The 15,756-nt window shown below is 43.7% G+C and overlaps 1 protein-coding gene across 2 annotated transcripts in view; it reads right to left on the bottom strand.

The window, feature by feature from the left end:
* Positions 1-12,741, bottom strand: part of LOC307077690 (pre-B-cell leukemia transcription factor 1) — a 56,550-nt gene extending 43,809 nt beyond the window's left edge. For both annotated transcript variants that reach the window (XM_079739137.1, XM_079739138.1), the window contains exons 1-2: positions 12,551-12,741; positions 11,281-11,354 (exon numbers count right to left, since the gene is read on the bottom strand). In XM_079739137.1, coding sequence (XP_079595263.1) covers positions 11,281-11,354; positions 12,551-12,738 — 262 coding nt within the window. In that variant the 5' untranslated portion in view covers positions 12,739-12,741. The remainder of the gene's footprint in view (positions 1-11,280; positions 11,355-12,550) is intronic.
* Between the last annotated feature and the right edge of the window lie 3,015 nt (positions 12,742-15,756).

Below are 15,756 nucleotides of genomic sequence, written 5' to 3'. Positions count from 1 at the left end.
ACTGAGATGAGCGTTTTATCAAGGTTACTCTATCCTCCAAACCTCCTGAAACCTCCTTATCGCATCTGCGTTGTCGAGGAGGAAACACTGACAACCATCTCTTCACAACACTCGGGCCAGGTAGCTAGCGCAAGGCATTCATCACAGTGTTTAGCTTAGCTTATCTATAGCACAACGTCCCAACCAACCTTCCCCCCTCCCCATCACCTCCCCCCTACACCACAGAAAATTACTTATGCATGATTCGATAATGTTCCGTCATTAAAGCCACAGTGAATGTAAACTTACAGGAACCAAAATTTGAAAGTTATGGCATATTGTGTGCCTCTGCAAACATCCAGGGGAATTTACTTATTGCGTGCACTTACCTTTGGGTTTTGCTAATTGGCCAACATAGCTGTCGCACAAACAGCCACGAAAGAGAACTTCTTACATTTTGCAACCTGGAATCTCTACGACTGAAATAACTAGCTTGGCCAAAGAATCTCTATTAATTGGCTTGCTGTTGGGTCTTCTTATTCATCTTTATTTAAACAATAAATCAAATCATTGGCACGATCAGGCAAATCTTTTGCATGATTAGCCACTGGCCCATTCCTTCTATAGGTTGTAGCTTCATTTCCATGCCAGTGCCTGGAACAGCCACCTTTAGCCAAAGGGCTACTAGGGACTGAAATATAAATCTTTAAATCGCTAAAAAGACAATGAAATTAGCCTAGAATATAGGCCAGGTGTAACCTAGACCCGAGCAATAGGTATCACACAGTCAAGTAAAAAATGGCTGTTGAAACTGTCAAATTCAGAGAGCTTAACCAGAGAGTTTCCACACCCATTCATTTAAGTCTGTCCAGCCTGTGACTTCAATCATCCCAACATAACACAACATTGGACGTTAATCTTAGTTCAGCACTATCGGGACACACGGTGGCCACTTTGAAACAGATGTGTTTGTCGACGAAAATGGAAATATTTAAATTTAGATTTGTCTACAGTACACATTAACAACCAAATATTAAATTTAAATGCCATAAAAAACAAACAGGTGTGTTCAAATAATGTGGCAAAAATGCCCAGCTTGCTTTACATTTTCTTGCACCTGCGTTTTGCAACAAGACCTGAGTAATCAGACCTGGGACCTAACCCTAAGCCCCCCCCCCACACACACACACCCACCCACACACACACACACATACACCAGGTAGCTGTGGTCTGTACCGGGCAGGACTTTTAACCCCCAATCCATTGCTCTGTCCAACATTTGTTTCTGTTCACTGAGGGGAGGGGGGTGCAAGATGCTCCTTCAGCGTCGTCTCTGGTTCCCTGACATGGTACATGACAGTTTATTTTGGGAGCGGTGGCACCTGAGATGCAGAGCTGACAAAGCAGCTTGCTGTTGTTCCATTATCGCAAGTGACCACTGCCATGTCCTGTTACCACACAGAGACAGAGTATTGTTTACAATAGCCACACCATGCCTAGTTTGACTCCTTTCTGCCTCTTTTAACTTTGTTTTTTTTTGTGCCACTGGTTGACAAGGAACCAATCTCCTCTGGCTTTCACAGTACTACGGGCTATTTCCATTCATAATAACCATTAATTCATCATTCATTACAATTACATAACGCTTCAAGACAACCAAAGCACTGTTCATAGCGAGTTTTAATAAAAATGTAATGCCACGAGATGTAGGACATTAAAAAGTTAGATCATAACTAGACCTGTGGTTTCATAAAGGAATCCTGCCAAAGGCGTGGTGAGTTCCCTAATCTTACCTCAAGCATTACCTTAACAAACCTCACAAAGGAAACTCACTGCCGTAAAACCTTTATCGCAAAATTGCAGCCAATTCTTTAAAAGGAATGACGGTCTGGGTCTGTCAGGGTCTGAGGTTCAGATCTGAAGGCATCAGATTCACGGCCCAAACTGATGCACCTCAACACTTAATATTTCTAGGGAATCTTTGTGGCTTTCAAGGCGGTGGAGAAATGTAGACTTGTTTCACTGCCATTTCCTGCTGGAGCAAAGTATCCGCCAGGACCAGATTGCAAATGCTTTCCATCAAGGCTTTGACTTAAAATCCATGATTCAAACCATATCTGTGACCATTAAACAAATCAAGTCTGAGAAATAAAGTCCAATCTGTAATGCGGTTTTAAAGTACAAACTTTTATGGTTATTATTCTGAACAGGCAGTCATAACAGCGCCGATAGTTCTGCTTCAAAGGTCTGTAGATGGTATGTTTAATTAAGACACCGTCATCCTGTTTCATGGCTTCCTACTTATTATATCTCTGCTGGTGTCCTTGTCTGAATCCGTGGTAAAAAATAAAATCACAACCCAGGAAGTTAGACAAATCCCAGCATCAGCTGCTTGAGATGACAAATATCAGGAATAAACTGGTTCAGAAATCCTTTTAAAGCGCTTCAATGTGTAAAAACTTTATGCAACGGTTGTGTGCGTAAAAAAGACACGGTTCTGTCGCTGTTTGTCCCCCTGATATTTGTAATGCTAACTTTTTTTTTTTTCGGTGGGGAATTTTAACGGCATTAATTTCTCTTAGTTAAAATCCCTCTAGGGGTGCTTTAGCAAAGGTAGCATCAAAACAACAACAACATTAGCAGGCCTCAGTGCTGCATATATTAGCTTATATTAGCTTATCATTACGGTCATGTAAATCCAACGCTAATGGTGCGTTGGGCTCGGCTTCAGGCCGACACTCTGTTCGGCATAATGGCAGAACAACAGAAAAGATGTCTAAAAATCGACGAAAATAGGAAGTGAGCAGCACTTTAACGTTCTACGAAATGAGAAATTTACATGTTGTGTATTTACACATCATTGAAATGAATGGAGAGACATGCAGCACATACACACACACACATAATGCCATAAATACACTGTAATGTGGCTTTCTCTGTGTTAAACAGAAGCTGCACATGAAAAAGATCTATTCTGCTTATGAGGTCTGAAAGTGTGAAGGAGGATATGGTGGGGTGAGCAGGGGTAGAGTAGGGTTTGGGTCACGCAGGGTTGAGGAGGAGGAGTTGAGGAAGAGAAGGTGGGCTAAGGAGTCAGTCAGGAACAGAAGTCAAGGGTTGAGGAGAAAGGGGAGGAGGAGGTGAGGGTGAGGAGGAGGTGAGGGGGAGGAGGTGAATGAAGAGGATAAGGTGGTTGAGGGGGAGCAGGTGGTTGAGGAGGAGAATGAGGAGGTAGTGAGGAAGAGGAGGGGATTGCGGGAGGAGGTGCCGACCACTGAAGAGGAGGAGATGGCGGTTGAGAAGGAGAATGGAGAGGTGGGTGAGCAAGAGTAGGTGGGTGAGGAAGAGGAGGGGGCGGAGGAGGTGGTGAGTAGCGTGATGTATGGAGTCCCTGGATGGGAGGTGAAAAGCGTAGCGAGACGAAGGCAGCCGAGGATCGCTGGCGGCGGCTTGTATGTGTGTGTGGGGAGGGGGGGTGGGGGAAGGGGGCTATGGGTTCTGGTCCCGCTAGACTCCAAAGTGCCCTGGGCAGAAGTGGAATAAATGTTGATTAGTGTTGATTTTGTCCAACGAGCGCCAGGCAACTGACAGTAGGACTAAGCCCTAGCGAGGGAGAGACATTAATCTTGGTCTGCTTTAAGTCGTGTATATTAATTTGTGTCATTTCCACTATGTGGAGAGAGGTGTCTTTCTGCTTTATTCTCTCTCTTTCATCCCCTTTTTTCTTTCTAACGCTCTCCTCTCATGCTCTGTCGCTTTCCTGTTTCGCTCGATATTTCTCTCTTCTGTTTTCGACCCCATTTCTCTACCTCACTCTTTCTTCCCTCCTTCTCCCTTGTCTCACCCTCTACCTTTTCCCTCCCTAATCTCTTCTCACTCTCTCTATCTACCTGCCTCCCCGCCTCTTCTCTTGCTTTTTTTTTTTTCTCTCCTATACTTTCTCTCTCTTTGTCTCTCAGTCTTTCCTCTGTTTCACACACTGTATCTCTCCCTTTACTCTCCCATTCTCCCATCCTCTCTCTATCTCTATCTCTCTCTCTCTCTCTCCATAAAGTAGGAGCCAAGGGGTGAGCTGGGTGGTACCAGTGGGGGGGAGGGCGGGGAGAGGGGTGAAGGAGGAGGAGGGGAGGGGGGGATGGAAATGAGATTCCAAACACTACATTATGGAGAATGAACTCCTGGGGGGGTTGGTATGGCAACCACATTTGAATGTGCCATTGCGTGTTCAATTTAACGTGCATAACAAATCTGTGGACTTGATTAAATTCGTAACATATTAAGGAGACAAGGGGGAAGGAAACGCCTCGGCACCGAGCCCAGAGGGAGCAAGGCTACCCTTTAAAGGCACACCAATGATGTACAAGATACCAGAGTCAAAACAGAAGACACATGCGGTTCAGTGTGAGCTAATATTCTACTTTACAGTAGAATATTAGCTCAAATTCACAGCTGTAAATGTTGTTAAGATACTCATAGCTTTCAAAATAAAACGGTTCAGTGTTAGCTAATGTTCTACACTTTATAATATTTGATGCAAACTTAGCTTCGACACATAAGAATTAGAGAAATGATAACTGCCAAAAAAAATGACGTAAATAGATGGAGAAATAATTAATGTCAATGAACACGTGAACAACGGGACTTTAATTTTCATAATAAGATGAAGCCAACGTGGATACAGAAATAGATCTCTTTCCTTGTAAATGTGATGTCATTGTTAATTACCAAATCACGGCATACTAAGATTCTTCTAATTAAGCCCCTTAATATGATTAACATGTATCAATTAGGCGCCTGACAATTAGCGTGAGCGCCTAGCGTAGCCACAGTTTTCAATACTTATAATAGCATTAGCGCAGAATGCACCATAAGTCATTGTTTTTTTACCCATCCTGGTACGACGAACCAGATTCAACATAAAAACACAGGAGTTTATTCAACAGTTTGATTCTTGAATTCCTCTGTTCCTATAGTCCTATGTCCTCCCAAACCAGGAAGGGGAGTCTGGAAGCGGGGCTTCCCAGGGCGGGTGATTAAAGGCAGAGGGTGGAGGGGAGTGGAGGACTTTGGGAACCAGCTGTGACGGCCAGCGGGGCTCGCTAGGCTACCACGACGCTCCTCCACGCTAAAGGCTGCTGATCCAGCAGCCAGGACGCAGCAGAGAGGAGACAAGAGCTCTGGCTGTGTGTGTGCAAACATACGCACACACTCAGATACACACAGTCATATATATATATATGTGTATCCGCACGCAGAACCAGACGCACACACACACACACGCAAGCACTCTCAGACATATGTGTGTGAACACACCAACTGCTACACAAACACACTCTCACACTCTGTGTGAGCACGCACACACACCTAGAAGAATCAACTCGACGCACACAGACAGATTAGCTCTTTTTGCACAGACAGATGAAAGTCTACTTCTATATCATAACTTACTCCAACAAATCCCTCTGTCTGCATTTAAAAATCTCTTCGTTTTTTTTAATATGATTATATTATATTACTCGGTAAGTCCCAACCTACTGAAGCCGGCTGTGTCCTTTGCAGGTACAAATACACAGTGCCTCTGTACTTAAAATACACACCTCAACAATAGTTACATAATTCAGCCCATCAAAACGATATATGCAAAACATAGAATTGAATACAGAGAAAATACACCCAGTGAGTCTATGTCATCAGAACACATGATGTGTTCTTTCCCCGTGATTAGCTGGAGGTTGACGTCAACTGATTACAAGACATCTACGGCAATGCTAAACACGCCTCCGCCCACTGACATGTGACCATCGCAGTTGTTTTCCTTCCACACACTCTATTCCCTGCTTCCTGCTGCTTATGTCCTAATCCCCAATCCCCATGGCCTACTCTCTATGTCCCTCTCCCTTAAGCCTGGGCCTTACTTGCTCTTACTCTCTACACCTACCTTCTGAATCTTCCCTCCCTACTCCCTACCTCCCTACAACCTATTTTCTACTCTACTGCTCCCTACTCCCCTCGGCCTTCTCCTACTCCTACTCTCTAATCTGTATATGCTGCTCTCTGTGACCTACTCACTCCACTCCACCTCATACTCCTTGTTCCCTTGCCCCCTTGCTCCCTCCATAACCACATATCTGGCTCATTTGGTTGCTGTCAAAGATTACTTGGGTTGCCCTCTGCAAGGCACCCTATTTTCACCCTCCGCAGAATAACATTACATCACTCGCCACGTCGTTTGTTAGAGCACGGAGGCTCCCCTGGGCGCGAAACCCAACACTGTTCAAACAGCGGCGCGAGAACGCTGGTCCTTTTGTTGAGGTCGAGGCGGGAGGGAAAATATTAAACAGCGCGTCGGCTCAGCACGGCGAGAGAGAGGCGCGCGCCCCGGCCGCTGGTTTTGTTTAACACCGGCCCTCAGATTTATCACACCGCTGACGTGTTTACAGAGGTCGCCGAGGCTTCGCTTTCCAAAATCAGTTTGTCAGACATTTGCTTTTCTAAGGAGGCCTTTTTCATAAATCATAAACACACTGATGAACGCGTGGAAGAGAAAATAATCGCATTCTTTGAGGGAATTGTAATGAATAATATCGCCCCTGACATCTCTGACCTATGTCGACATGGACGTCTGACATTTGGAGGGAAAGGCAAGAGGATTTTTCACCATTTAAAAATGTACTTTATTGCCTCTTTATGCGCTCCTAAAGTATTGATGGATAGAGAGATGGACAGACAGACAGACAGAAAGATAGATAGATAGATAGATAGATAGATAGATAGATAGATAGATAGATAGATAGATAGATGGATGGATGGATGGATGGATGGATGGATGGATGGATGGATGGATGGATGGATGGATGGATGGATGGATGGATGGATGGATGGATGGATGGATGGATGGATAGATAGATAGATAGATAGATAGATAGATAGATAGATAGATAGATAGATAGATAGATAGATAGATAGATAGATAGATAGATAGATAGATAGATGGATAGATAGATAGATAGATAGATTAATATAAACTAAATACACTAATGAATACACAAACACATGCAGGAACTTGCAAGGAGAAAAATACAATAATAGCATATGTGTATTTACTAATAATGTGTGAATAGAAGACGACCAGAAAGAAACCAGTGTCTGTCAAGGGAAAAAAACAGAAGAAGAAAACACGTCTGCGTTTCAAAATAAAGTGTTCCTTCCTTCTCCCTTCCTGCCCGGCACCAGAACACCATTGTGTTTGTTTATACGGAATAATATTTCTGCGGGCCATCTCCGGCAGAACAAACACCCAGTAACAGGTCAAGAGTTCAGGCACGAGCCGAGCTATTCTGTCCCACAATCCAGCGGCACAGGGTCGGGGAGTGCCAGGTATACGGTTCCTCCAGGAGAACGCAACAAAACACAAAGCAGGAGCACAGTCATTACAGAAGAAAGAGACTTGAGGGTTTTCATGTGTGTGTGTGTGTGTGTGTGTGTGTGTGTGTGTGTGTGTGTGTGTGTGTGTGTGTGTGTGTGTGTGTGTGTGTGTGTGTGTGTGTGTGTTTTGCACAGTTTGCCGTTTAAAAGATGCAACAGGGTAGACTTGACAGTTGGTGGGGGGAGGGGGGTGAAGGTGTGTGAAGCAGAGCTTGTTAGCTGGAGCTAGCATCTCGGAGGTACGCAGGTATCTCAGGTGACATGAGAAGAAGTATAAACAGGAAGTATAAATATAGTTAGTCAGAAGGGAGAGAAAGCGAGCGGAAGAACAGCTGTGTATTTATACCAGGAGGATGGGAAATGATGGGGCTTCAAATGAGGAGAAGTCGTTTTTATGTTTTGTAATAGTGCTAGAAGTTTAGTGTAGGGGAATTGTTTTCTCATGTTTTCAGAAGAACAGGGTAATGAAATCAAGGAGATAAAACATTCATTAGTCGTAGGCCTAGTACAGACTATGATTTTACCTTTGGATGCTGGGATATATCTATTACGAATTTGCTTTGACAATTTCATGAACTTGTCAGGGAAAAAATAATGGAAAAAATAGGGTTTGAACTAAAATCAGTTCATAATATTAGTTAAAATATTACCAAAGTGAATGGAAAACTGTATGGACTCCCAATATAAGGGAGTAAGAATACAATTGGCTAAGTTTCACAATGAAGAGAACTTGAATAATAAGAAAAAAAACGTAACCAAATCCCTGCGCTTAACGCTAGTGAGCCAGGAACACTAAGGCACTGTCTATGAAACTGGCCGATAATTTCACCGAGAAAAGTTCCACACTAAAATCTCAAACGCTGAAACGTTAACCTGCTAGATTTTAACTGACATGTAAGTCATTGATGACTCAAAGAGCAACAACAGCTAGCCAAGATAAACTTACGGTTTAACTTTACCAAAGTCAAACACAAACACTCTCGCATACTTGTCCTTCTTATTGTATTTAACATAAGGCAGGGTTCAGTATAGTTTTTATTTTCTCCAAGCAGACTTTACGGAATAGACTAAATGATTAGACACAAGAGCCCCATTTAGGCCTGCCTTAAAAAAAAAAAAAAAGTTACATATGTACACATATATATATATATTAATGAAGTATAGCATAAACTACAGTAACATTGGAGACGTGAGTATTAAGTTTCCATGCGGGCAGCGATTAGACGCCTGGAGCACATATGTTACATATGTACACATATATATATATATTAATGAAGAATAGCATAAACTACAGTTACATTGGAGACGTGAGCGTTAAGTTTCCATGTGGGCAGCGATTAGACGCCTGGAGCACATATGTTACATATGTACACATATATATATATATTAATGAAGTATAGCATAAACTACAGTAACATTGGAGACATGAGCGTTAAGTTTCCATGCGGGCAGCGATTAGACGCCTGGAGCACATAAAGCACGTTAGCAGAGGACAGGACCCGGCCTCTACGGTGAGCCAGAGGTAAGCCTCAGCCTGGATTTATGGAGCAGCCAGGAAGAGGTCACTTTGTACTGGAGGAACACGGAGCGAACTTTACATGAACTCTGGAGGGGGGTGGAAACTCCAGGGAGTTAAACACTCGGCATAACTGTGTCCACTCCCCCGCCGACGAACCGAGACAACAGACAGAGAGAGCGCGAGAGAGAGAGAGAGAGACAAAGAAAGAGAAAGAGTGTGTGAGAGAAGGAGAGAGAGTGACCGAGTGAGAAAGAGAGAGTGAGATGAGAAATATATAAATATAAAAAGATATAGATAGAGATATACACACATATATATAAAGAGATGGAGATAATGAGGGGGGAAATGTAAGAGGGAGACAGAGAAAAGGACAGTAGGAGAGGGAAAGTGATAGAGAGAGAGAAAGGAGATAAATATACTGGAGAGACAAAGAGAGCAATGGAGGGGTGGTTGAACCAGCCATCACGGGCACTGCTCCCGGTAGCACTGGCTGAATAAACTGAAGCATTGGGCTCGGCACCCAAAAGAGAGAGGGTGTCTGCTTGACTATCAGCAACAACCATATCTCTTTCCAAACAGACTCAACAATATTTTATTTTTAGTGACTTATTTTTGATGAATGCCATTAAGGGGCAGGAACAGGTTATGCCTCTCGCTCCAAACTGTCTAAAGGTACATTGTGGACATTGGGGATCCAGTTTACACTGATGTGGCCTACTAGACTAGTGTATAACTCTCTACACCAGACCTTGATCCGGTCTACACTAGATCTGATCTGGTCTAAATCACATCCTGCTCCAGTCTACACTGACTTGATGTGGTCCATGCCAGACCTCAATATGGTCTAAACTAGACCCTGATCCTGATGTGGTCTACACTAGATCTTGATGCAGTTTACATTGCACTCTGGTCTACACTAGACCATTATGTGTTCTACCTCCAGATCCTGCTCCAGTCTACGCTAGACCCTTATAAAGTCTACACTTAACCCTTATAAAGTCTACACTAGACCATTATGTGTTCTACCTCCAGATCCTGCTCCAGTCTACACTAGACCCTTATAAAGTCTACACTAGACCCTTAAAAAGTCTACACTAGACCCTGATGCACTCTGTCCACGCAGAGAGCAGTGATTTCTGTCGGGCCATTTGGAAGACGTCCCGAGGACAAACGATGTGCAGACATGACTCTCACCACCAATGTCGTGTCATTTTTCTTATTGCAATTATTCTGGTCTCTCTCTCTCTTTCTCTCTCCATCTCTCTCTCTCTACCTGCACCTCTCTCTCTCTCTCTCTCTCTCTCTCTCTCACTCACTCTCTCTCTCTCTCTCTCTCTCTCTATCTGTCTTGGACTCTTACTCTCTATAATCACACTCTCTCTGTCTCTCTTTGTCTCTGTCTCTCTTTTTCCATCTCTGTACGTCTCTCCCTCTCTTTCTCTCTCTCTCTGTCTCTCTCTCTCCCTCTCTGTCTTGGCCTCTCTTTCTCTACCTCACCTCTCTCTCTTTCTTGGTCTCTTACTCTCTCTGAATCACACTCTCTGTCTCTCTCTCTCTCTTTCCTTCTCTGTACGTCTCTCCCTCTCTCTTTCTCTGTCTCTCTCTCTCCCTCTCTGTCTCGGTCTCTCTTTCTCTACCTTACCTTCTCTCTCTCTCTCTCTTTCTCTCTATCCCTCTCTCTGTCTCTCTCTCTCTCTCCCACTACTAGTTTAATAGAGAGACAGAGCGGAGAAGAGAATGAGATGTATTCACTAGCCGTGACAGTCATCTCACAGGGGGAAACACGTGCATGGGACTCACCATGCATGTGGCAAAATGTTGCCTATTCTCTCTCTCTCTCTCTCTCTCTCTCTCTCTCTCTCTCTTTCTCTCTCTCTCTTTCTCTCTGCCTTGTTCTCTCCTCTCTCTCTCTTTCCATCCCAAAAAAAAAATTGAATCCTGTAGTTGACACAGACGGTATGAACTGTGCTAATTGTCTAAGCGTGTCTATTGTGGAGAACTTCAAACAAACATGGCTTACAATGAAAGGAAATCGCTTGTCTGGAGAGATTTGTCTAATTGGGTTAGGTTGGTGAGAAACACAATTGTAGCGAACAGAACTGAAAAGTAACTGTTTTAGTTATTCATGTGTAAACTTATGTACAGCATGATATCAGATATTTACTCAAAGTGTTTTAAATGGGCAAAATATTTTTGGATGGATTTTTCATTTCCTATTAAGGAATTGAGAGTGATCTTCTGTTGTTGATGGGATCAAATCCCAGTTGAGGTAGAGAGTTGAGCATTGCAAGTCTTTCACAAGGTAGACGAATGAGCCACATAGAAAAGAAGTTGAGCAAAAAGTAAAATGTGCTTACCTGTCTTTTCTTTGATTTCACACAAGACATTGAAAAGTGCTGGCTTCATTCTGTGACAATTCAGAGCGTGTTTCCTGCAAAATAAAAGCCCCCTTAATAAACATGGTCCATACATGTGTATACGATGAAGATGAGGATCTAATGAATATTCTGAATAATGAAGACAAAGCTGAATTATTGATATTGAAGTTCTCTGATATAGGTTAAAAAATACTATTTTGTGAAATATTGTGAAAATTATCTAGCTTAACCAGTGTTAATAAAGCTAATGAAGGAAATAAAGGTAAAGAGAAATGTTGCAAGATCTTTCAGAAAAAGTTATATATTTAAATATGGAAACAATATTCCTTTCTATATCTTTAATTAAGAACCTTACCTGAGACATTTGATTGAAACTTAATACCACTAATGTAAACAATTAATGTCACATAACATATAAAATGACATGTTCGTTATTGTGGCTTTTGCCTCTGCAATGTTTATCATATTGTATACGGTGGCTATAAAAAAAAGTATTTAGCTTTTTAAAAAGGCTGACAGATGAAATATTGCGTGGCTTAATTGAAAATATGTTTTATTAGGAGAAGCCTTAGCTCTAGAAAGTTGCATTGCTGTTGTTTTTCCCTCCACGGTATCGAGGCTTAATATAAAATATGAAATACATTAGATAATAATATACAGAGCACGTCCGACGCTTCATATTACTGGGAGCAGCGGGTGATGTTCTGGGCTCTTATTGCACACAATCCACATTTCATCTATTTTAATATATCATATATTAAATATAATACAGACACAATCGGAGAGCCTGGTCTATCTTCTATGGCAGACCATTCAGAGTAGGATATTTAGAAGAAAGATATTTTAAATATTAAGGGGATCGTTTTATGAATCCTTGTTGTCTCATTATCCAAAGGTGTAAGTAAGTCAAATATGAATAACTTAGTGCTGTCTTACAACCTTTAATAACCAGTTTTACATTTTTAAACGACAAGTACATTTGGTCAATCTGAATGTTTAATGTCAGCACCTACTTTTTAAAATATGACCAATGTTAACTGTTTATATTTTTTCTATTTTTTTTGTTGTATTTATTATATTTTGTAGCTCTACTATTTGAGGTATTATTATAATAATTAATATTCTTCATATTTATATTATTGTAGTTTTAGTATTCTAAGTATCATTAGTATCGTTATGATCAACATTGCGTTAGGAGTCACGCATAAAGGAGCACAACAAGACGCGCGCGCCTCTCTCGCCGGTGTACCTGGCTTGCGCCTCGTCCAGACTCTGGTCTGTGATGGTCATGATTTGCTGTAAAATGTCCCCAATGTCTTGTTTCCTCCCGTCGCCGTCCGCTCCTCCGTTGCCCTCCTGCAAATGCTGCGGCAGGCCGGGGTGCCCTGCCATCCCTATCCCGGCGTGGGAATGCATCAACCGCGGCTGCTCGTCCATCGCTCTCCTCTTCTTCCTCTCCGCTTCTCTCCCTTGCCTTTTAGCGCGCGGCTGTGTGGTTTTTTGGTTGCAATCCTTTTTTTTTTTCTCGAAAAAAATTCCGACGCGGAGCGGTCTTGCGCTGCAACCCGACTACTCCCACTGCTGCTCACTTCCACTCTCTGCTCGGCCAGGATCAGAGGAAGAAACTACAGTCTGCCCTTTCACCCTCCCTCTCTCTCTCCCTCTCTCTCACTCTGTTTCTCTCCCTCTCTCTCTCTCTCTCTCTCTCTCTCTCTCTCTCTCTCTCTCTCTCTCTCTCACTCTCTCTCTCGCGCTCTATCTCTCTCTCTCTCTCACTCTCTCTCTCTCCCTCTCTTTCTATATCTCTCTCTATCGCCCCCCCCCCTCTCTCCCTCTCTCTCTCTCTCTCTCTCTCTCTCTCTCTCTCTCTCTCTCTCTCTCTCTCTCTCTCTCTCTCCCAGCTGGTCTTAGCTGAATGTGAAATGTGATCTGAAGTGCTGCCTTGAGTGGGTCTACGCCGCTGCGTTGCCGGGGTGTCGGTGTCGGTGCGCCGTTCCGGTGTCACGCGGTGGTCGGTCCGCGGGAGAACCTCAGAGGAACCGAAGCCTTTTATATCTGTTGACACGGCGCGCGCGACGTGACGACAAGTTTTGAGGGAGAATTGGAAGTGTCAGTTAATTGGACATCCTCCCGCTTTTGTCATGTACAGTAGTGGCTTCTGGAGAGCATCTCGTATTATCAGCGCGCGCGCGTTGACTCCACCTCCTCCTCCTCCTCCTCCTCTCCTCCTCCTCGCGACATGATTGGGAATATAGAGCATTTAGCCCCACCTTGAGGTTAGTCTCGTGAAACCACATCATCATCGGATTGGAAAGGTGGGGATGTTGCGGTAGGGGAGCTTTAATGCGGGGCACCGAGACGCGCCGCCGTGATGGATTGATCCTCCGGTCCGAATAAATAACCGCGCGTGACACGGGAGTTCTGCTTCAGTCCTCCCCTCTGACCCGGGGACGATCTCCCCCGGATCTCGCGAAGACCATTTCATTTCGTCCGCTATTGCCAAGAAATAGACTAATCCGAGCCCCACCAATCAGAAATATTGATTGCTCCCCTCCCATCTTTGGAAATTATTAGTTCGCAAATGCGTCTCGAGATTGATGCCAGGATTTTTTTTCCTTTGCACCACTGGGATTAATATTCATTTAATTAATATGATAGGCCTAATTAAAAATGTAATAGGTCATAATTTAATTTTCAAGGTGACTTGAAATTGACTATTTTGCGCGAGATTGCCAATTACGCATTCGACGCGCAATGTCTTCTGCCCCTCTTCGGGATGCGCACGTGTGTAGACGCATGTAGGCCTACTCCGTTTCTCTCCCCAGGTATGTTGAAGGGGCTTTGCATGGCTGGCTTTGGCAAGGGAGGGAGCGGGGGGGGGGGGGGGGGGGGGGGGGCTCCTAATGGAAGGCGGTGACCCGTGTCGCGCAGCCAAGCGGCAGGGGCGCAGTGTGTGTGTGGCCAGGCTGAAAAGAGCCCTTCAGGCGCAGGGCGACTGGCTGCCGCCTCTCTGCCGCTCCTTCCTCCTGCCGTTGAGGGCCACCGCGCGGAAACTAGGAGGGGGTGGGGGCTCTCTGGATATGCAAGGGTTATCGACAGGACGCCGGTATACGCGTGGTAGCCATAATCAGGAATGTACGTAAATCGTTTATCTGCCTTAGCCTACTGTGCCCGCAAACAGCCGTGATATAATAACGGGTTTAGAACATATGAAGGTGAGGATGAACAGATGTTACACCTCATTGTAAACAGTAGATGTTGTGATTCATTTTGAGTGAAAAGATTGAGAGTTTGTTTTGAAACTAAAATATGAAAATCGACATCCTTTCCCATTTTAGGAAGATACTTTATGAGAAAGAAAAACACTATTTTTTTAAAAGCAGCCATTTGTTCATGGTGATTATCATTGCCACAATATAAATGTTACTTCAAAATCTCTTCAATTCGAATTAAACTCCAATTTAGGCAGTTTGAAATAATGTATTTCATCAAATATAATGGGGCCTATAGTTAGGGCCTACATTACACACGCGGAATCATCATTTACATATTTACTCACTCTCAATTTTCAACAACATCTAGTTGAATTGTTAAAGACCAACACACGTAATGAAAAACAACACAACAGTCATAATTAGTATCTCCCGCCATCTCATAAATAATAATGTAGTTATTCCTGAAAGACAACAAAACTACGTACTACAAATCACCAAAATTCTTCCCTTTCCCATTCCTCGGAATCCAAAATGCACACCAGGACGGCTCTCAGCGGAATAGCTCCGCGCGGCTATTAGCATATTTGAGTTTGAGGTGGAGTGACACTGACATCTGAGACTGTTCCCCATGGTTCCCAGGTGAAGCTTCAGCAGCGCTATCTTCTGAGCTACCATGCTCTCTCTCTCTCCTTCTCTCTCTCTCTCTCTCTCTCTCTCTCTCTCTCTCTCTCTCTCTTCTCTCTCTCTCTCTCTCTCTCTCTCTCTCTCTCTCTCTCTCTTCCCCCCGTAGGAGCTCCGTGTAGCGCTCGCTATGTAAATGGAGAACAGAATATGTATGATGTATAATAGTGTGCGGTAAGTTTCCCCGCCATCTGCTCTGTTGTGGAATAATGTGGATACCTGAGGGGGAGGGGTTCTCTGTTTCACTGTCTTCCATACGACTATATACCCAACATCTGCCCATCCATGTTTGCGCGCTACAAATGCTAAGTGTGTGTGCTCCGCTACTTTCCGGCTGAATGAATAGGCAAGCGAGTCGCAGGAATAGCAGTAATTGTCAACCACTAGCTTGCGGACTGTTGCTTGATTGGCCGCTAATTGCAGGCGGAACAGGAAGTGCCATCAAGAGGGGTTTACTGGGCCTTATTCACCAAGATGCTATCTTGGTTCCTTCTTGGTTCTAAACGCTAACATTTGGAAAACAAGATGGCTGCTAGGTGAATAAGGCCCCTAGAGCCTG

Source organism: Pollachius pollachius (assembly GCF_949987615.1).
Source record: "Pollachius pollachius genome assembly, chromosome: 7".
Taxonomy (NCBI): domain Eukaryota; kingdom Metazoa; phylum Chordata; class Actinopteri; order Gadiformes; family Gadidae; genus Pollachius; species Pollachius pollachius.
Note: the sequence above shows the minus strand (reverse complement) of the source record. Positions and strands in the feature narration are given on the sequence as shown.